Source organism: Protopterus annectens, chromosome 1.part2, assembly GCF_019279795.1.
Source record: "Protopterus annectens isolate FY-2018-M chromosome 1.part2, PAN1.0, whole genome shotgun sequence".
Lineage (NCBI taxonomy): Eukaryota > Metazoa > Chordata > Ceratodontiformes > Protopteridae > Protopterus > Protopterus annectens.
Window position 1 is genome coordinate 437,053,590 of NC_056727.1, and position 23,981 is coordinate 437,077,570.

The window sequence follows — 23,981 nt, forward strand, 5'->3', positions numbered from 1 at the left end:
TTCCAAAACACACACTGCTCCATGTCTCATGGCATGCTTCATTTTGTCATGCTCACAACCAAGTCAGCTGCAGCTGTCTGCCGCCACCTGGTGGTCATAATGCAAAACAACAAGACAAAAGAGTAGAGATTGCTTTATTTACATCTTTCACATTATTTACTTCATTTATACTATTTAATAAAATAAATATTTATAAATTATGTATTTAATTATTTTCATTGGTTTACTGGGAAAGTCCAACTGGGCAAACAAACTCCTTTTCAGTGGAGGCCTGGGGAGAAAAACTCATCAAGAAATAATAACAGTAGTACATGTACTACATACAAAATACTCACATAGCAGCATTACATACAAATCTCTTCAAGAATTATTTACAGCAGTGTGCTCAGGTAATGTTAGCAGCATTACATGTAAAGTGAGGATGAATGAAGCAGATAGTTACATTATAAGTATATTTTGCAACAACATAGTCAGAAGTGGGTGCAGATAAGTAGTAGTATGTTATGTCATATATAATTATATGCATTTTGTTAAAAGAAGATAGAAAAATAAGTAACGGGGAGAGTCATTGACATGTATGTATTCATAGGAGAGGTAGTTTAGGAATAATTTAGGCTGATGAATAGCAGATTTATAGCTAGGAGTCAAACAGGAACAGTTTTAATTTATCTTTGAAGATATGTACATTGTTGAGGGGTCTGGTTGGAAGTGGAATTGAGTTCCCAGATACTGAGATACAGCTGAAGTAAAGAACATGCCGTACTTCATTGTGAGCTTTGTGAATTGAGAGGAGATGCTGTCAGTAGAGTAGAGAGCTCTGCTGGTGGAGTGGATTTGTAGTACACCGCTTAGGGCAGGGCATTTCTTAGGGTGAAAGATTAATCTGTGTGCAAATTAAAGTTGAAACTAAGTGAGAAGGTAAGGTAGCTCAGGTGCATGAGGACAATAGAATGATGTGTTGTGTAGGGCTTAGGAAGCAAAGTTTGATATTTTATTATAACACTGGAGAGGCATACAGAAGTGTAGGCAGCTGAGAGGTGCATGATAATGTTATCCAGCTGCATCTGGTCAGATATTGTTTGGCTTTATGTAGCACACCTAATCCCTGATGTGTTTTGTATTGCTCTTTAGATACACAGGTTGAATGTCATTATGCCATCTACTCGAACCCTAAGTAATGTAACGTCATTATCCCATCTAATCGAACCCTAAGTAATGTAACGTCATTATGCCATCTACTCGAACCCTAAGTAATGTAACGTCATTATGCCATCTACTCTAACCCTAAGTAATGTAACGTCATTATGCCATCTACTCGAACCCTAAGTAATGTAACGTCATTATGCCATCTACTCGAACCCTAAGTAATGTAACGTCATTATGCCATCTAATCTAACCCTAAGTAATGTAACATCATTATGCCATCTACTCGAACCCTAAGTAATTTAGTACTGAAGACCACCTCAATAGTTGTGCTATTTTCAGAGGGGATTTGAAAGTTAGCTTTGCATTTAGTATGAGACTTAGGAGTAAAAAGGAGTTTTGTCTTTTTTAGGTTTAGCATTTGGTCTAATTTTGCTAGCCGGTGGAGGAGAGTGAATCTTGAGTGAGCTGGTAGAGAAGAATAGGATTTTGGGCAGATAGATAAGGGTTATACCATTGGCATACTGGATTAGTTTGATGTGTTTTGAGGCAGCATGTAAATTACTTAATACTTGGGATCTATCAAATAGATAGCTGAGGAAGCTGGAAAGACTGGACCATGACAGAATGAGGGAGGCAAGTTGATAGAGCAGTTTATTATGAGAGACTGTGTCAAAATATTTAGATATTACTAACAAAAGGGCAGCTACAATATTACCTATATTGTGGCTATGCTTACGTCTGTTAGAGAAGTCTATTAGTGTGATAGTGGTACTGTAATTTGGTCTAAAACCATGCACTGTAGAGGAGATGAAGTTAATGGTAACAATATAGTTGAGAAGTTGAGAATGGATGCATGTTTTCTAAGATTTATGATAGAGGGGAAAGAATGGCTATGGGTCTATAGCTGGAAAAGTCATTTGAGTTTCCCCTTCTGTGCCAGAGTAGAATGAATGATCTCTTTCATGGGTAGAGGATATAAGACTATTAGATGGATCTGTTAATGAGTATTGAAACTGGGTAGGCAATGGCATAAATAAATAAATACATTTTCCTATTTTTCAATTTCACTTTTGCTTTAATTTCCATGCTTTCCATATAGTACAATTCCCATATATATGTCTTTCAATACAGGAATTCAGTATCCACACCACTGAATCTTAATATATGGATATCCTACCACTGCCAACCAATAAATATGTGGCACCCCAGCACTAGCACAGTAATCAAGGTGCCTCAGTCCTCACCACTGGCAACAGTGGGGGATGTACACACTGGGAGGATGGCAAGTACAAACACAGTAAGGTGCAATTTCCCTTAAGAGCACAAAGGGATTACAGTCAGTCTGGGGCTGGTTTCTCCTTCTTTCTCCAGATCCTGAATAAGACTCCCCACTCGCACAGCTATAGGGTTGAGACCACAGCTGAGTGGCCAAGCCAAGACCTCTAGCACCCTTTCTGTCCAACCAATGCTTCATGTTTCTGCCCAAGTAGCTGACACGCACACACACACACACACACACACACACACACACACACACACACACCTGGGAAAGGCTGGCACAGGTTTACTAGCTATGCCCCCTTCTGCCCAGATGATAAAGTAGTTTTCACTACCACCAGCCACTGCTTATCAGCTACTTTAAGGCCCTTAGCAAAGGGTGTCCAATCTTACAGTATAATGTTACTATTAACCCAAATGGTAGTTTGACCAAGAGCACGGCTTTTAGGAGTGGCCTGCACAGCGTCACCAAATAGATATGCAAGTACGCTAAGAGCTTAAATATCTCTAGACAGACCAGCCACAATTGAAAGGTTTAAATATATTTAATAATAAATAATAAAATACAAGAAAATACTCATTAAACAATCACAGTAACTTTAGAGTTCAAAATCACAGGAAATATTTAAAACAACATTGCAGGACAGTCTCAAATAAATAAAGAAAGCATCTAAGCTATACCGTACTATATACCTAACTGTGTCTAAGAGAAATGAATGTACCCTAGACTTATTTACTTCTCGCAAGGCAAGATAGATTTGGTGAGTGAATTTTCCAGCTGATGCTGTCAGGTCAAAGACAGAATACAAAATGTACTACTTCTCTCTCAGAGAGTTCATAAATTAATATCCCAAATATTACTGCTGGGATACTTACAGAATGACATCACCTCTTGTCATTTGACTATCCCAGGCAAAACCATTGATGCAGCTGTAGCATTTAACATCTATCTGCAAAAACACATACATCTTAGATCTTTTGGCAAATGGTGGAAGTCATAAAACAATTTATATTCCTCCACACTTAAAGACAATACAAAAAACTTCTAGTTCTAGAGATTATATCTGCTACTGCACTGAAACTGAAAGATAGCATCTCTTTTGTTTATGGTCCAGCCATAAAATAACGCAATCTCAACCATTCTTCTGAAGTTTCAGTCTCCCCTGTTAAAATACATACATCTAAACAGTAACAATAGTAACAATAGTGTATAAAAATATCTCTTCAGCACGTCTATACAATATGACATACAGTTCTAATACATTTGTAACACAGGCATGTGAATTATGTTGTTCTTCCCAAATGACACACAATCACTTACAAAATTCCAAATAGCTAGGCTAGCAGTATATCCTTCTGTCACACTTCTATATAAATCATATTAGTATTCAAATGACATATAATTATTTTCAAAATTCCAGCTAGCTGGACTGGCAATATCTCCTTTTGTGACACCCCAAATAAAATTGAAAAAAGAAAGATAACTGTTCTTTCTTTCTTTCTTCTGTATTATTTCTTTCTTCAGTATTACTTGGAAATGTAAAATCTACCTAAGTATGCCCATTTCCTAATACATAGTTATTTAACATATATATTTATTTAAAAAGACAGAATAAAGCTTTTCCACCATGCTGTCAATTTTCTTACTTTTTGCAATATTTTCCTTTGTCCTACTAGACTTTTATGTTTACCAAATCCTGTTCTTAATATGTTTATTTATTTTCTACTGTAATGCATTCCATTCATTTTTCTTAATTCACCAATTCTTCTACTTTTAACCTGTTTAATGCAATAGTATCTCAGTTCTTACTATTACTTCATCCATACCTTATTTTATGTAACTATAACCAAGTCATCTGCATATGACATGCATATTGGTACTTTATTCCCACTATCCAGCTACCATGTTGCACTTTAAACCCATATTCACATTGTTGCTTTATAACATTCATTACCAAAACATATAGGCTCATGCTTAGGCAGCAAACTTCCTTTACTATCCTTTCCGTTTTTACTTTTATCTAATCAACCCATTTACTATCAACCTTACCCCTGAGTTCTCATAACATGTCTTTATAACTTTCACTGTTCTTTTACCCATACTACATGCTTTAAGTATTTTCATATTGCCTCATTGCTAATTCTGTCAGAAGCTTCTGCAACATTACATATTACCATTCTTGCTTCACTATTTCCTTCTAGTATCAAATATATAACTTGTTAGCCATTATTAACAACGCCTTTACTTGTCTACCTTTAACACCAAAACTACCATCATATAATTCTAGGTGAAGTACATTCTGATTAAATTCTCACAAATGTTTCATAATCTGTATTTTCTATGGTAATTGTTCTCCAATTCTTTATATCTTTTCTATCATCTTTTTTTACATATGAATTTCATCACCACATCACAGATTTCTTCTTTTTTTATCTTAATTACTTATTTTGTGTAGGGCGAATATTCATTCATCGTTACTCATATCTTTATAAAAATTCTATTCTAGTCCATTTAGGCCTGTGCTGAGATTTTTCCCTCCCTTATTATTCATTGTAATTGTTTTACCTTCATTTATTTTTCTAATTCTATCTTTACCTCAGCAATTATTTTCATAACTTTAAATATGTTGTCATGTACAACTTCCTTTTTATACATCTCATAAGCAAAATTCTCAACTGTGTTCATAATTTCTTCTTACATGTATGCTACAGCCTTTTCATCTCAATGTGCATTTATTTTTTTTCTCTAACTTTAACCTGTTTTTCTAATGATGGAGAAACGCTTTTTTTTGCCAAAACACTAATAACTTAACAATCTCTATTTATTCATATAATTTTCTCTGTAAATCATTTACATTTTTTTACTTCCTTTTACAACTTCAGCTTTGAGCTCTTTCAAAATTTCTGCATATTTTGTCTTATTCTCTTTCCTTTCCTCTTTCCTTTGATTTCTTTAACATTTACATAATATAGTTTTATATTTTCTTTTGCAAGCAGCTCAAGATCACTTTGCATAATATTCTCTCATGGTCATATGCTCATATCACAATTTCTCTTTTTTTCTTGTTTTATCATATTAAACCCTGCTGTTAACCTTTTGTATTCCTTTTCCTAGTTTTATAACATTTTGTTTTTACCCACTAGAATCTATGCTGCTTCACGATCAGAAAATTCTGCAGTCTTCACACCTCCCATTATTTCTTTCATATCTTTTGAGTAAAAACATAATCTGTTTCTGTTTTTAACTGTACCACTTTAAGTACAATTTCATCTTTCCCCTAATATTAAATCACTACACTCAATAACTTCTTTCATAACTTCATGTTTTGTGATATATTTTCTCTTTCTTTCATAAGTTGCAGTTATAGTCTGCTATCATAATTATTGATATATTCACCACCACAAACGTTTTTATTTCTTCAAACATTTGACTCTCTGTCGTATCCTTATATGCATAAAGAACACACATATTGATACTCTTTCTTTTTTCTTATGTCACATATGACAAGTCTTCCTAGTCTATTATTGTGTCCATTAGTTTTACTTTCTCACTTTTTATCATAACTGTTATAGCTGAGCACATCTCATTTCCTACTGACCAAAAACGTGCTTCATGTTTTGTCTTTTTCTAATGCGTCTTGTTTCAAACAGATGTATAATGTCCATGTTTATTTTTATGCCACTCTGTTACTATCAAGCCTCTACCTTCAGTTCTAAAACTGTTTATGTTGGTTTACTATTGTTTATTCGAATGGAAAAACATTTTCCATTCAAATAAATGAATGGTAATACTGAAAGTAAAAAAAAATAACTTTCACAATGTCGAACCAAATGCTCGACGCATTTGACTCGACATTGTTGTCGAAAGCACCACGTGATAGCTGTATAGGAGCTGATGTAAATCAAACTCCTATACAGCTATCACGTTTTTGCAGGGGAGCAACCTCCCTGCACCCCCATGTGGGGGGCTACAACCCCCCCCACTTATATATTCTAACTCCGAGATTGTACTACAGTGGGAATGTGGATGAATTTCCATTCCCCACTGCACCGCGATCTACATGCAGATAGTCGATTTCCACTTATGGGAATGCAGTTGTGCATTCGCATAAGTGGAGTCAACTATCTGGTGCAAAACTGCTTGTGCATTCGACATTCTGTTTTTCGGCACATTGCAGCCGATAGAATGTCATTCGCACAAACAATAGTAAACCGTTTACATTTACTGCTAGCACTAAATCGTTATCCTTTGCTTTACTTTTCTTTTTTTATTTTATTCTTTATGGTTGCAACTTTTATTTTTATTTTTCTCCTTCTCATTCTTCTTCAATGTATTTTACTTTCCCCTGCTCATTTTCTGCACCTATTTTCTTATCCCCTTCTTATCCCTCATTACTATTTAACATATCAGACTTATTTTGTATCAGTTGTTGCATATTTGTTTCTGTTATTGGTTTAACACTCTGTATACCATCTTTAGCCACTAATGCTTTATTCTCTTCCTTAGCCCCTAATTTCTGAATCTGCACCACCTTGCTGTGTTTTAGCTGAAAAGTATTTTTTTCTATCAATAACCTTTCTTCCTGTATCAATGGACAATCCATCCAACTTGACCTATATAATTACATGTCCTACAATAAGATAAACAATTCCTGGCTGTTTGACCTGCTTCTCTGCATTAACTGCTTCTTTTCCTTTTGCATTCCTGCCCTAAATGGGCACATTAAGAATGTGCTTTTGGCTGCTCCCAGTATCTTACAGTACTTCATTTGCCATTCATGCTAATTACATTTAAAACCTGCTTAACCTTCTCTTCTCAAATATTTAAAGTTACTCACACCTCCCACCATTCCATACATTTCTTGCATCACAGACTTTTTTAATTCTATGTATATTATTACAGTCAGTTAGAAAATTATTTTCATTTCATTCTCTTCAACGTCAGTTGTTCTAAACTGAGCAGCCAGCCATTTGTTCATCGGTTGCAGTACTAAACTCTGAAAAATGTATTCGTTATTATCTTTTGCATTTCACACATAAACTTTTCAGGCAGAGCAAACGATTCAAAAGTTGCCTGAGAAAAAACATTTGTTTCCAGATGTATCTGCTGTGATTTCTTCCAGCTTAAACCTCAGCAGTACAATTATACTGCAAGGTGCTTTATATCCATCTATTCTTAATTCTTACTGCTGGCTTCAGTCTGTTGTCCTCCTCCTTTTATTTTCATGACTGCTTCAGTATTTCCATTCCAGGTATAAGTCTTTTTAAATGCATCTGAAAAGCAGTTAGGTTTCCAGCCAGTTTCTTTTTGAAATCCTGTTGTCAGTGTTTGCGCATAAAGCTATTTTTCCACTAGACAAACTTACACCGGATAGTCAATTTTCCAGACTCACTTCACTGCATTCTTTCTCTGATTCCACAACACTGCCTCTTCTCTGCTCCCTTGGCAATTATCTTTCCACCAATTCACTCAGTTTTGCAGCATCAACATTTTATTGATTGCTCAGATCATTAAATCCACCAAGACCTTTTTATCTAAACTTCCTTCTTGCACTGTTGTCATCATGACTTCCTCACAATCTGCAGTCACAACACTTTCCATATGTTCTTGAGCCATTTCATTGTCAGTATTTCCTATTTCCTGCTCCAGCTTGGTTCTCTCTCATCACTGTAGCAGCTGTCTGGCATCACTTATCCGTGAAAAACAGAGTAAGGGAATCCCCCACACCCTAGACAAATTTCTCCTAGTCAGTATGAATACTGTCTCAGGTCTCACATGAAAAGATGCAACTAGCCTAGTGGAATTAACTCACTCAACCAAGTGTAAATAGGTTAATAAAAAACTGGTAGATGCAAGAAAGTAAAAATATTTACAACACCAAAAAGTAATACTTAGCTTTCAAAAACTATAATAGTCATAAAAGCAAATCTGGTTTTAATAACTTATTGACTCTTACAGGTTTATAGGTTCATAGAAGGTTACCAGGCTAATGGCCCTAGAGCCCTTATAAGCCTATCCATAATTATAATGAGTTGTCCCAATGGTTGGTGATTAGGTGAATGAAGTTCACAGAGGTACGGGTCTATGGTAGGTGATGCCAACTTCCTCTGTCCAGGAGGAACATGGGTGCCACCCTAGGAGTGAATTTGTGGTCACTCATCCACTGATATAGTTTGCTTTTGAAGAGGGCCAGGGAGAGGCTCTGTTTCACATGAAATGGAAGCTTGTTTCAGAGAAGTGTCAGTCTCTGGGAGATGTATCTATGTCTCCAGCATGACCTGTTTATGTCAAGGGCTAGTTTGAAATCCTTGGAATGAGTGACCCTCATGCAGTTTGATTTAAAATGTCTAGCATTTCCATCAGGGTTGGGTCAGAGACTGCCCTGTAAGCCAGGCACAAGTCACCCCTTAGGTACCTGTAGTAGACAGAATGCAGTGACAGGGCTTTTAGTCTTTCCATGTAAGACTTGTTTTGTGTACCCTGTAATTTCTGGGTGAGAAACCTCTGTGATCTCTCCAATTGTTGTATTTGTCTGGTGAGATACTGGTTGGTCTGATGAGGGCCAAGTATAATGGAATTATAACATCCTTAGATCTAGATGTGGCACCTTTACTTATGAGATGTGGCACATAAAAAGATTTCCTTACTACTGTGGATACATGGTGGTCCATATTCAGATTGCTATCAACATGAGTATTCAGATCAATACCACTGGGTCTGCACTTAGGGGATGCTGCCTATAATGCAATTAGCAGGGATATCAGCTTTCCCAAAGGGAATAATAATGCATTGGTTTGCATTTAGCATCCGTGGCTTTGGCACCAGTCATTTGTCCGTGTCAACCCTGTCTGCAGTATATTAATATTGTTGGGGGACTCAATGATTGCTCCAGTTTGAAATCATCAGTGAACTTGGACAGCCACAGGCCATCCAAGTTTGCCTGGACTTCTGAAAAATAAATTCCGAATAAGGGACCAAGCACAGAACCGGCGCTATGCCACAGGTGACTGGTATTGAACTAGAGGTGAAGTCACCCACTTTGGCAGTATGTGTCCAGTTGGTGAGCCAGTTCCCCACACGTCTGGGCTAGGCATGCAACTCTTTAGCATCTATTTTTTGGAAATCAAGGACAATGTCAAAGGCCTCTGGCTAATAACTTTGCAGATGATTGCAAGTAAGGAGCAATCATAGAAACCCCCCATGGTACAAACATCTTACAGGAAGGTTTAGCACAACTGGCTTCAAAGGCAGAGCTTAACACTCAATGCCAAGATAATGCATAATAGCACCTTTTGGGAAGTCAACCAACCAGGGAAACTATTTCACTGATAAAACACCCCTAAAAGTAGAGAAGTAGTTAGTAATCTGGGGACTCATGTTTTTAGTAAACTGGCTTTCAACCAAGTCATGTGCCTAAGGTTGTAAGAAAAATCATTATTTGTCACTCAGCTTATAAGTAAAGACATGGTACACAGGTCGAGAGATGTCATTGTGCCACTGTACTCGGCCCTCATCAGACCCATCACCAAGTATAACACCCACTTTAGTATGTACCTGACTAGGCACATGCAACAACTGGAACATCCACAGAGGCTCCTCACAAAAAGAATACAGGATGTAAACACAGTGTCCTATGTAGAATTCCTCAAAGCTCTGTCTCTATACTCTGTTTCTGGCAGACTGCCAATATGCTATTTATGCCTGGCATATAAGGCACTGTTGAATGCTTATTTGATGGACCTTTTGCATATCCTCCAAATAAACAGTAACAGACCTACTAGATATGTGCATTGAAACTTTGCTTGCAACTTAAACAGGACATGTTGAAGGGACAGGTATGTATCTCAGAGAATACCATTCTCTTGAGTAAGCTTCCCATCCAAGTGAAGCACAGCCCTTCCCTATCCCTATTCAAGCGCAGCCTGAACCAGTGGATGAGAAATTGGAAATTCACTCCTAGTCTGACTCCTATGTCTCTAATGGAGAGAGGTGGCCATTAAATCATGCCTAACTAACATAAACCCCTTAAAATAATCTCTAAGGCACAACAATTCATGCAATATGTTTGGGTTGCATGGCTAGGCTTAAAAAGACCTCACACTAGTATACACCTATGAACCTACAAACCTATGAAGTTTTCAAGTTCATTACTTGCTTACAGCATAACTTTATTGAAGTAGTAAAAAAAATAAATAGACTGAACAGTAAAGAATATGCTAGAATTGCATTCCTCGTGTAGCCATTTCTACAGAGTGTATGAATAGCTCTGTAACTTAAATGCAAAAGTAATGCATTCAGAAATGTCTAGTCTGAATACAAGACAGGCAGTAAACCCATAAATGAGTGTCAAATGCTTTGATCTATGGATAAAAGGCAAAATATATGTCTTTTAACAGCAGACTAGCAAAATGCAATATAATGTCTATAAGCTAAATGCTGTAAACTGCAAACTGATTAAATCTGTGTGTATGCTTGTCTTTTTGTAGTCACTGGCTAAAACCACGTGGATAGGTCTTGTTAATTTACATATACTCAAATAATGTGGGGATTCATAAAGGTTACCTCAATGTGTACATAATATAAGGCTGGCTTCATAGCCATATGTTAATGAAGCAGTCTGGGGAGATGCTTACACACCTCTCAACTGTACAAAGTTTTGCAAAATGTCCAGATTTGTGTCTCATATTTTGGCCTGTTTCTCATAACAATTGTGTTTTTTTGACAAATCACTGGGATGATTTAAGGATTAAAGTCACTAAATAATGACATGCATTTGAGTTTCAGACTTCATATCCTTCAGAAAATGCATGTTAAGACAAATCCTGTTATTCTATCTAGCAACTTTATAAGTTTATAAGAGCAATATTTAAAATGTGTCCCTATTTTTGGGCCTCTGTCCCCCCGTTTTGTCAGGCTTTGTCCAAATTTTGTGCACTAAGAGGTTGAGAGGTATGGAGGCGTATGATATGTGGCCTCTCTCCTGGAACCACCTCCAGGAAGACATCCACCCATCGAACGATTTACATGTAGATCATCAAGGATAGCCCTACCATATTGCAGTACTGAACATGGCAAAAATGCCATATTCATGTAGTGGCATTTAAACTGATATGGGGATGGAAGGATAGAGGATACTTCTAGCCAGTTGGATAAATATACTTGTACCATAACCTAAAACTAACATTTTAACGCTGCCTTTGTGATGGCCCAAGACTAAAGTTTCAGCCTGAGTCTTGATCTAAAGTGAGGCGTTTGATTTTGTTGTAGCTTATTGCCTTTAAAATCATGTTTACTCTTATTGTTAAATACCTGTGTTGTTACAATTCATAAACCTCTTACTCCAGCAATTTTTGTCTTTGTGTTTTGTCAGCCACAGCAGTGATCTACGGTGATATAAAAGAAGCAAATCCAAACAGTACTGCTGTTCACAAGATTGCAACGTTTGCTGTAGATGAGTTCAACAAAGGAAATAAAACCAAACGCCTTTTCAAGCTCACCAAGATACTGTCTGCAAAATATCAGGTACTTTGCCCACCTGTTAAATTGTATGTGGTAGCAAAGCAGCCTTTAACAAATACAATATTTACATATGACAAGCAGATGAATGATAAAGGCTCTGGATATTTTATGACATTTTTGTTAAGCTGTATGGCTGCTTACTTTATTTTGCATAGTAAATGTAGCTAACATCTAAACATTATTTTTGGGTGAAACAAAATAAGAGAATTTATATAATACTAAAGAACTACTATACAGAGCATACAAAAATGAGTAGCTAGCCAATTTGTATTTATGAGACAAACCTGTATCAAAAGATAATTCTCAAAATGCATAAAAACGTGGCATCTTTTTTTAGTCAACATATTAAGATACTTTGAAATCAAACCATGTACTGCTTCTTATGTATCAGTAAGTAGTGCAAGCAAAGGCATGAATGAAGCACAGCTACTCAGAATGCAACATTTATTGGTTTCCATTACTAAATGCTGCAAAAGGCCTTTCATCTAATGTACAGATTCTGGGCTTCCTTCATTGAATGCTGCAAACAGTGCAAGTCACTATGAATTAAACTTAACAGCGGTGGTATAATTCACAAAGTGCAGTGTGCACAGTCAGAAGCACACGTACAATTCTGTGACTCATGTCTGGGGAAGCACAGCGCATAAAGTACAGCAAAAAAACACTTCTGACAAACTACCATGGATAGAAAGCATATCAGGCCGCAAGCTCCATGTGGATGTATGCATGTTACATTAATGGCTTACCTTTCTGCTGATTTAGTAGTGTAATCAGCATGCGCTGTGTACTACAAGATAGTCATCCTTAATAGTCAGAAAACGTTCTGCTTTTAGAAATGTGTAATGAGATGGAGAATCATGTAGCTCAGGAAATGGTACGCTAACAAGACATAATCGGGAGAGCTGAGTAGTTTTCACAAACAACAGAAATAACAGAAGTCAGTTAGTCCACAACAGAAAACTGACTCTCAGGTCATTCACACCAGCATGGACAATGACTGAGTCATATTTGTACTTGCCTTGGAGTGACCTGAGTGCTTGTGTTATGTGACGGATCCTAGCGCCCGACAGGCTGCTCACCGTGACCCTCTCCTTGTTCAGCCTGGTGAGCGGGACATCAGTGTGCCTGATGATAGAGTCACCTATTACAAGTGTATCAGGTGTGTTGTTTAGTCTTAAGGGCTGTGACTGTTCGGCACACTGGCTTTCTGAGATATGTGTTGCACGTGTTTTGTTTTGGGGTAGTGGTTGCTTGGGTGTCTGCTTTGGAGGTCTTTGTTGCTTAGGCAGATCTTTATTTAGAGCCTCCGAGTATGTTTGTGTGTGATTATGTGTTTGGTTTGCTGTCGTGGTAGATCTATGTGTGCAGGCATAGGATATAGCCATGCACTGGATTACTCAGACTTAGGGTCACAATCCATGGGTATACAGCCTAGTGTCTATTATGTAAATTTAATTCAGTAAGGGATCAATGGCAGAGTAAAAGAAAAATGGACTTCAGTAAATCACTTTCAATGCCAATTAACAATCTCTTAATTAGAAATGGTAATGCCTAGAAATGTTATATCAGAAAGTAACTAATGTAAGTCAGGGTGAAAGAATAAGGTGTACAAGAGCTCATATGCTGTCCAGGAAAAGTGTTTATGTCTTTTTATTTGCATTTAATTGTGTCTAATCTCAGGCAATGTTTACATAATCTGCACTATTATATCTTTGTTGTAGCCTTAATAAAATCAGTGAAGATGTGTTTGACACATCATTGTAACTACTCTGTCTTTGTTTTTTTAACTTTAATATGTCCGGTATTGATCAAACATGAAGAAAATTGTTCCTAACTCTACTTATCTACACAACATCGGTTTTCTTTTCTATATTTTACATAGTTTGTTAGACTTTATTGCAATGTTTTTGTTTGCTGTTTATTAATACTGTTACTTATGACTTCTAATTTCCAAATAAACAAGCTTTTACAAAAATATATGATGCAAAACATTGTGTTATGAAACAAAACGTCAGTATCAACTTGAATTATGAACTATGTAACAATGTTGGATCTAGATTGTGTCGTAACATATTTCAAGTTTTGTATTGTTCAGTGAATCTGCTTGTTAACTATATAATGCAACTGTTTGTAAACATTTCTCTACTTGCTCCTCATTAAACTTGGGTCATGGCTGAAAGGGGTCTGATGAATTAGTCCACCTATCCATTAAAATAGTTAAATGAATACATAAACACACAAACAAACAGCAGGGAAGGTAAGATTTAATAATTAATTCTGATAACCACTTTATCCACTTCAGGGTAATAGGTCAGATGGAGTCTGTCATGGTACTCACTAACTGATTATCACAAGAAGCCATTCTTTGCGGATGCCAGTTCATTCCAGGGCATACACACATATACACGCACCTATGCACATGTACACACACACACACACACACACACACACACACACACACACACACACACACACAATTTCAGAATTTACCGATGGCATGTGTTTGAGATGTGGAAGGAAACTAAGTAATTGTAACATAAGAAATGTTATGTATTGCGACTGGTGCTCTTTGATCAAATAAAAATAAATAAATAGTTAACCCTTGACCACAATGTATATGAATAATAAAACAATCAAAAAGGATATCCATAACTAAATTTGTAAGTTTTGGTCGAGTGCTAATTGAAAAATATACTGTGGAAAAAGTTATCCAGTCATAACAATGGGCTCCAAATGTAACTTAGCAATGGGCTCCAAATATATATGGTTACATGCAATAAAAAAAAAAAAAAAAAAAAAAAACAGCAGTCAGAACTAAGTGAATCAGAAGAAATGCAAGATTTTTACTAGGTCACTGAAAGGCGGCAATATATGAAGATTATGAATATGTAAGCATCATGAAAGACAAATGCAATCAAAATATATGATTTGAAAGCAGTAAGCATGAATATGCATATCCAAACACTTGCATACAATTATCATGCACTATAATGCCTTTATTGCCATTTCCAATAAATGGCCATATGTGCAAAGCCCCATATACTTCCTATGTGTTGGAAATCCCAACAACTCTCCCTGTCTGCAGATAACTACCTAAGACTTTTGCACTTTATGGATAAAGAAATCAACAATATTTTCCCAAGACCCCCTTTTCAGCACACAATATCTCATAAGTAAATTCTAAAGCCACCCAACCTCATTCCATTATACAAGTAGCATGATCATTATACATTTCAGAATCTCCCTGTTTATCAGATTATGCACAGTTACATGCTGAGAACATCATTTGGCCCCATGGTTAGCAAATTACTACCAGTTTCCAATATAAATGTCTGGCAGATAAAGCAGAGATGTAAGGCTATGAGCTGTTAACAAGTTGCTTCCTACTATATAGGGTTTGATTCCCTTTGCTTCCATTTACCTACTGTGATATTTTAACTGATAATGTAAATAAAGTCCTGTAAATGGCAGGAAATATAACATTTCTTGAAAAAATCTCAAATGTATGAAACTGACAATAAATTCAGATCACAGCTTCTTAATCAGCAGTAAACTCAGGACAGAGAATATTCATTTATGATGGTATTCACTTGACTATGACAGCAAACTGAGCAGCAATGTAAATACGTGGCTTTGTAGTGACTTTATTGCATCAGTTACCATCTCCTCATATCTGACTGTTATTCTCATTCCAAATTGTGCTACATTTTTAAACATTGTTGATGTACAATTGTTTTTTTCTGGCAATTTATTAACTGGATGTTAATATCTCTTTAAAACAAGCACTACCCAGATTTACAGAAGGGTTATAAAAATAAGCAATATACATTGCAAAATGTTTAAAATTAATTTCCATTGTTTTATTTTACATTTTTAGGTTGTGTTTGGCATAAGATACAGTCTGAATGTTGAAATGGGAAAAACAAAGTGTAAGAAAGGAGAGATGGCAGACGTGATTAATCTGGAATCCTGCCCACTGATTCCACAGCAAAAACTGGTGAATATTCATACGTAACATAATAATGTTGTGATGACAGCAGTTCATTGTACAACTTTTAAATGTGTGTGTGTGTGTGTGTGTGTGTGTGTGTGTGTGTGTGTGTGTGTGTGTGTGTGTGTATGTATGTGTGTGTGTGTGTGTGTGTGTGTGTGTGTGTGTGTGTGTGTGTGTGTGTGTGTGTGTGTGTGTGTGTAGTAGTGTGTGTGTGTGTAGTAGTGTGTGTGTCTGTGCGTGCGCGTGTGTGTGTGTGTGTGTGTGTGTGTGTGTGTGTGTGTGTGTGTGTGTGTGTGTGCACACTTCTACCTTTAAGAATGCTTAGTACCCATAATGCAGATATCTCTCAGTTTACTCTGGAAAAAGAAGCTGTGAATTTTCATATGCTGTACTTCTTAGCTGCATCATAACTTTGAAATTCCAAGTCTAGAGACATTATTGTTGCTATAGGTTGATAGCATGACATGGTGTCAGAACTGCAATGTTTTTCACTTATACTGAATTTAAATAGGAAATGCCAGTCAGTACCAGAAACCATGCCAAACAACCAATGAGATACTATGGAGCTTAGATAAACCATTTTTACTGGAAAGTTGCTGCTATGCTTCAAAATAGAGTGATTTTAGTGATTCTGAGCTTCTTCTTCTTTTGGCTTTTCCCAGTTAGGGGTTGCCACAGCAGATCACCTGTCCGCTCTTGATTGGCAGTGGAGTTTTACAGTGTTGATTTGCCAGCCCAGAGCCCAACCTTCCACAGAAGGCACACACACACTCACACCTAGGGCCAATTTAGAGTGTCCAATCCACCTACAGCATGTCTTTAGGATGTGGGAGGAAACCCACGCGACCACATACAGACTCCACACAGAAGGCACCCCAGCTGAGAATCAAACCGGAGAACCTTTTGCTGTGAGGCAACAATGCTAACCACTGCACCACTGTGGCTGCACTTTTTACTGATTCTGAGCTGAAAAGTTCAAAATAGCCAAATATTAAGCAAAAATGTCAAACAATCTGACCTTCCAGAGCTATCTTCCCAAAGCCATTTGTCTGAGATTTGTGTGCTTTTCAGTAGCATCAAAGCTTCACGTGGAAAGTGAAGAAATGCAGGTAAATACTGCATGCCATAGGCAAAGAGGTGTAAGCTGTTTACAGCTCATTTTCATGTTCTGAGAGACACACCGTTACTTTTGAGTTAGTAATAAGTAAGCTCAATTAACATTTTGAGCCAAAACAAGTGCTATTCATGAAAGGGCATGCTTTCACATATATGTTCTAGCTAAAAGAGAGTCAGTTGGAACCATCTGTCAGGTGCTTGTATGAACTGTATGAATATTCTGTGTTTAACCATACAAGAAGAAATGACAAACTACAGCTAGAATATTGGCTGGGATGGTTAATACTGAAGTGTCCTGAACATTACAGCTGGGAGTGAATGTAACGTTGGAAAATACAGTTCTGATCAACAGGGAAGCTGAGCTAGCAAAATAAAACACCAGTTTAAGTATAGCAAATGTGTATGAGATAAAATACAAGGAAAACTGTATTCAGTAAAATGCATGAGAATGGTCGACGTGAGCATATGCTTGAGTAGCAAATGCAACTTTGACAAATGCACAAGAAGAAAGCATTCACATGCTGGGTCAAAGCGGTGTGCTCACAACTTAACAGAAGATGTAAGAAATTAAACAAAATGGGACATTTTGCTGTCTTACCTAAAACGAATCAAATAACAGAAGTGGCCACTGAGATTAAAACTGAGCAGGCTGTTTTGAAAGCATTTTTCCTGGACTCAGTGACTGCTATCCCAATCAATGAATCAGACTGGGAAATCAAACTCCCAATACATGAAAGACCAGTTAGTTTTACAACCGATACAAGGGCTGATGTTACTGTAGTACCACATGAAACATTTAGGATTGTCTCAAAGTGCCTGTAACTCCATGAAGCAGATACAGAAATACGTTGCCCTGTAGGCAAACTCAAGGTTATAAGAAGATCTCTAGCAATGACTGAGTGGAAGGGACATACATATGAATTCTGAATGTATGTGCTGGAATGGTCATATGTCAATAATCTGCTAGTAGAACTGCAGCATGCAAGCTGAGGACGATTGCCAGAGTAAACAGAATTAATATTCATGAATTTGTTTGAAGAAGACAGTCTGCTTAACTGTGAACCAGTAAAGATAAAGTTGAAGCCTGATGCTGTTCAGTACACCTTGACCATGTTAAATTGTGTACCATTTCTAATTCTCTCCAAAGTGCAGGCAGAACTCAATGCATGAAAAAAAAAATTGGTGTTACTGAAAGTGTAACTGAACCTACCGTATGGTGTGCACCAGTGGTACTGATTATCAGCAGGAATGGCGGGTTCAGGCTGCTAGGTGGTGACACATTTCCATGTGGTACATTTGGTGGGGGCCACAAGACTGAAGAGAAATTCAAGTTCAGAGACATATAGCTGCCAGAGATTCACTGCTGGCACAAACAAGTATGCAGCACCATGGCCATACCTTCAATAACCAAGTACACAGGGGGAAGTAATATCCATGCCTGTCGAGACACCAATAGACAGCAGGAGGTACAGCAGGCATTAACATCAGGATGCCCAGTGGGCATGCCTGTGGCAGTGAAAATGCAGTGCACAATGGGTAGCTCCATTATTAATGGTGTATAGGTGTGTATGTTTTTGTGAACCTTTACCCTTTTTGCAGTATCTAGAGAACATTGCCTAAAATACATACTAGAGCATAAATGTGATTATAGCAGCATACAGATTTTCTTCCATGCTTTAGCACACTTCCACTTGATGTATGTTGTACACAAAGCAGAACACATTTCACTCCCACCCCCTCCCCCACACACTTGGTTATTGAAGCTCTTGGTATGGTGCTGCATTCTTCTCTGTGCCCGCAGTGAATATGTGACAGCCATGTGTCTGCAACCAAATGTGCTTCAGCAAAATGTCTTGATGACTATTAATCTGAACCCCAAGAATGGCAATGTGACAACGTGTGTTGATTTTAAAAAGTTAAATGATATAGTCACACAGGCAACATGTTTTCTGCCTTTAGCAGTTACCCCTCGAGAGTCATTATCAAAACATAGGGGGGGGGTGTTCTTTTAAAAGATTGCCATTTGGTATAACTTCAGCACCAAAAATATTTCAGTATGAAATGAACAATTTGATGAAAAGGCATGAAGGCTTGTTGTTGTCACATATGACATACTAGTGTTTGGTCCTGATAAAGAGACACATCACAGAAGGTGGGAGGCAGTACATCAAACCATTAAAAAAATCAGGTTTGAAGCTAGATAGAGACAAATGTACCACTGATAAGCCCAAAATCTAATATTTAATCATAACATAGGTGCCAGTATTATCAGACCAGATTCAGGCAATGTGAAAGGTATAGTAGAGCCCTAGGCATAATAAATTTCTTGGGTAAGTTTGTCTCTGATCTCTCCACAGTGCTATGATCACAAAACACTGGTTCATCGATTAACTCGTACTGTTTGGACAAAACCACCACCAGGATGCAAGAGGTTGCTTGTAAGACTAAGACGTTTTAATGTAAGAGTAACTCATAAGTCTTTTTAAGTAAATTACTGTGCTTGACATATTGTCAAGAAACCAAGTACCTGAGCAGACACAATCTGATACCAAAGAAAACATTGCTGAGTATATATGGAGAGAATCAAGACAAATCAACCAGTAATTGCTGAAAGGGCTGATAGACTGAAGCAAGCTACCAAACATGACGGTGAGTTACAGATAGTCATTAAACAAGGGATGGATGGCTTAATTATTGAACAGTGGACACAGGAAAATCATCTGTGTATAAATAGTATACCATCAAAGCATACTTGTATGAACATAGTAGCTTTCTTCTGTACCAAAAAAGAATTGTTGGCCTATTTTCTAAATATGCAGAAGTACTTAAAACAAATAAATGAAGGATATCAAGGCCTGACTAAGTGTATTGAATGGCCAAATGCCAATATGGTGACCCAATAACAGCATGGACTTTGCAAAGCTTTTGTCTTCATTCCAGTTTTGCATAATACATAAACTGTCCCAAAGAAGAGAGCCATTGCTACCAACTCTGTTATTGCAAGGTCATTGGCAGAAAATAGCTGAAGATCTTATGACTTAGAAGAAAACCTCTTTCTTGTAATAGTGGTCTAGTAGTTTTGAAATTTAGAAAATGTACTCATATCAGCAATGACAAGCCAAAAAATTAATGCCAGATTCAAGGTAACAATTGCCAATTATAGCACACCAATTGAATTTATTATAAATAACGGTTCATAGTATCAGTAGAGATCCAGCAGATTATAGCTCCATGCATACTGTATCAAATTTTTACTGACCACAGTTCAGCGGAGCTGCTGAATAAGCATTACAAGCTGCCAAAAAAGATTCTTCACCAGCCTAATCAACCCGATCCTCTCAAAGCTGTTATGCCTTGCCACACTACTCTACACATAGCTGTTGGAGTAAATTCCTCACAGTTGATGCTTAGCAGAAAAATACTACTATACCTACACTCTAACCTAAAATAAAACTTCCAAATCTGTAAAGAAAGATAATTATAAACTGAAACTGTACTTGCCGTTCAACCAGGTTACCAGTTCACTTGATGCTGGAAAGGGAAAGAAAACTGGAAACAACAGGCATTACAGTACAAAAAGTGGATGAAATATAATCCTGGAAAGTACAGGTGAAAGATGTGTGCTACTGGGTGACATAACTGGAGACATATCCTAGTTGTTCCTGAGGAGTCCCAACCAAAAATCAACACTTCAGAGAGCCATGCCCAGGTTATCAAACCAAGGAAGATGAGGTCCTTAGCTGAATGAAATATACATATTCAATTAAATGTGCTACTACAGCCAACTATTTGAGATAAAAGTGAAAGTTCCAAATCTAAGATGAGTCATGAGGCTACCAAAAGTACCTTGAAATCTGAGGCAAATGTAATGAATGCTACCCAAATTGATCCAGCTAGAGCCAGTAGAAAAGGTTCTAGGTGCTGTAACTCTTCATCTAACCCTTTTTTCTAAATGCTACTTTCCAATGAGAGTGACCAGTCATGTCCATAAACTGAATCTGCCTAAGCAATATCGAAAGTGAAGATCTGAAGTAGATACTTCATTTGTCAGCAACCTTTGGGTATTGGATCTGATCTCGGATCCGAGCCGGCAACTTGTTTCACAGCTATAAGATCTGAGCTCCTAGCTCCTCTCCTTACCCATAATCCCCTGCCAACCCTGACTAACCTCAGATCTTGTTTGCCGCACTTAGTGAAAGCAGCTAGATTCAGAGCTCCTAGTCGGTTCAGATAAGTTTTTCAGCTTATTATCACTATTGTTATAATTTTTGTTAAAAGGTTGTGTGTGTTAGGTTTCCCCTTATTTAGCCCTAAAATCTTACATTTTTTAGTGTAATTTCCTTCCCTCCCTTCACTGGTGCGTAGTTTGTGTGTGGGTCAGTGTGTGTTTGGGGCCTTGTGTGAGTGAGTTTACTTTTTTGGTACTAGTGTAATGTCAGAGGCCCCAAAACCAATCTTTTCTAAATGCACCGAGTGTGGCCTTAAGCTTTCACCAGCGGATGGCCACACTCTGTGTGTTCGGTGCCTTGGGGTTGAACACCTCTCCTCTGGGTGTACTATCTGCGTGGTGTTCAACCCCAGGGCACTGAAAGAACGGAGGTCGAAGCTGATCCTGGAAGGACTTTTGCCCCCGGATTCGCTTCGGCCTCTGGTGCTCCTGTGGCCTCCCCCAGTCCTCGGTGGTGGCCACTCCTGCCTCTCTCCCCCCGGCCGGCACTCAAACTGCCATTGCGGCGCCGAAGGGGAGGGAGGCCAGGCAGGAGAAAAGGAGGGAGAAGCACCACAATCGGCAGGCCGAGGCTTCAGCTTCAGCCCCCCCGGCTAAGCGGGCTTCTCCCTCCACGGCTTCCAAGTCTCCGTCGAGGTCATCGAGGCGGCACTCCTGGCTCGCCTCGGTGGCCTCGTCGAGATCCACATATAGCCTGTCGGATGCAGACTTGGATCGGATGATGTGAAGGTTCATCCAGGCCCAGCTGCAGATGGGAGTGCTCCTACCCCCCCCCCCTTTGGGGGGGAGTTCAACGCCTTTTTTTCCCCGATAGCTCCTTCTCCGACCTGCTTCCTGGGTTCGGAGCGCCCGGAGCCGGGCAGCATTGGAGCCGGGGGTGGGTCGGCGCCGACAGTACTTGGTACTTCGGCTCTGACCTTTCCCTCGAGTTTGTGAGGTCCATCCTTGTCGGATCTGAGCTTTCAGAACCATGGGCTGAGCTTCGGATCTGTGGGATTCAGTGTGCCTTCGGCTCCATCCAGGTTGGAGCACACGGGTCCTTCGGATCCGATGGTCTCAGCTCCGGTTCTGATCCCCCCATCAGATCCGAGTGGGAGTCGGCTCTCAGATCCGAGAGAGAGCGACTCTCCCTTGGCCTTCGATGCAGTGGAGAGAGCTCTGTTGATTGCATCCGGACCCCTAGCCCTTGCCTCGGCCCCATCCTGCACTCCCTCTCAGTTGGGTCTGGCTTCCATCACCCAGCCACAGGGACAGCCTACTTTGATGTCTCAGGTTGTTCCACTGGAACAGGATGTTGCTGGTGAGACTTCCTCGGACAGCCCCCCCTGAGGATGTTCCTCATAAGCGGAAGTATAAGAGGAGGCATGTGGTCTCCCCTGAGTCCTTAACAGAAGACACGGACTTGGATGAAGGGGAAGGCTCCCCAAGGTCGCCCCCCCCCCAAGGATGTCTCCTTTGGAGGCATCATGGAAATGCTCAGGATTAGGGGCGGTGGTGTGCCCCCAAGGCTTCCTCCGATGAGTCCGTGTTCCTGGAGGCATTCGAAGCAGGCCCATCTACCTCTTGGGTGTCCCCTCCGCCCGACCCCCTGGTGGACCTTATTACCACCAGGGTGTGGAAGAAGCTGGGCACTGTGGAGCCAGTTCCCAAATACCCCAATAGGATTCTGAGCCCCCCTTCAGAGAGATCCCACTGGAGCAAGGGTTCCCCCGTAGATGCCATGTTGGTGGCAGCAGCCAATAAGAGGGAATTAGCTCAGGAGAGCCCCTCGGTCCATCCACCTAGCAAAGAGTCCCGCTCGATGGATCGCCTAGGGAAGCAGGTCTTTAGTTCAGCGACCTTCTCAGTAAGGTCCCTGAACTACATGGCACACATTATCAGGATGCAGCGAGACCTTATCAAAGAGTACGCTGCTTCCCCCCCCAGAATCCATGTCGGCGGAGGACAAACAGTTGTACTCCACTCGCATGGCCACTCTAAGATCTATATCGAATGCCTCTATGCGGCTTTTGTCCCATGCCACAGAGGGAGCCGCTAGAGCCAACGGAGCAGGTCTAGTCATGAGACGCCTGGCCTGGCTCCGACATTGTGACTTCGCGGAACCCTTCAAGGTGTCATTTGCGAATGCCCCCTTTGATGGTTCTGCCTTATTTGGCAAGACCGTTCGCGAGACTCTAGTCCAGAGCGAAAAGGATGGGAAGACATTGTCTGCCGTTGGAGTCCGCTTCTCTGCTCCCCAGAGGTCCTTCTCCAAGAACCAAAAGGGACAGAAGAAGATGTGGTTCCGGAAATCACAACATTCCCAGCCTGCTCCGGGCAACCAGTCCTTCTGTGGCAGAGGAGGACAGGGAGGACGCCACCCTAGATGCAGAGGGGGCCCGAAGAATTTTGGGTCCAGAGAAAGCTTCTCTGATCAGCCCACGCAGCAACCCTGAGGGGTTGCCTGACTGTTCCACTCTGGAGGCAGTCGGGGGGCGTTTCTCGAGGCACCTGGCAGCTTGGCAGTCCATCACATCAGATCGCTGGGTGCTTTGTATCATATCCAGAGGTTACCAAAGTCCCCTGTATCATGTCCCCAAACTCAGAAACCTCCCCGATGTACCACCCAATCAGAGGGAGGTAGCAGCTGCAGAGACTCAGCAGCTCTTAGAAAAAAAAAGCCATCCAACAGGTCCCCCCAGACCAGCACGGATTAGGTT

At 39.4% G+C, this 23,981-nt stretch overlaps 1 protein-coding gene across 3 annotated transcripts in view; it reads left to right on the forward strand.

The window, feature by feature from the left end:
* The window catches only part of LOC122789412 (cystatin-2-like), a 240,861-nt gene that overhangs the window by 187,827 nt on the left and 29,053 nt on the right, over positions 1–23,981 (forward strand). For all 3 annotated transcript variants that reach the window (XM_044056857.1, XM_044056847.1, XM_044056866.1), the window contains 2 exons: positions 11,796–11,947; positions 15,822–15,941. In XM_044056857.1, coding sequence (XP_043912792.1) covers positions 11,796–11,947; positions 15,822–15,941 — 272 coding nt within the window. The remainder of the gene's footprint in view (positions 1–11,795; positions 11,948–15,821; positions 15,942–23,981) is intronic.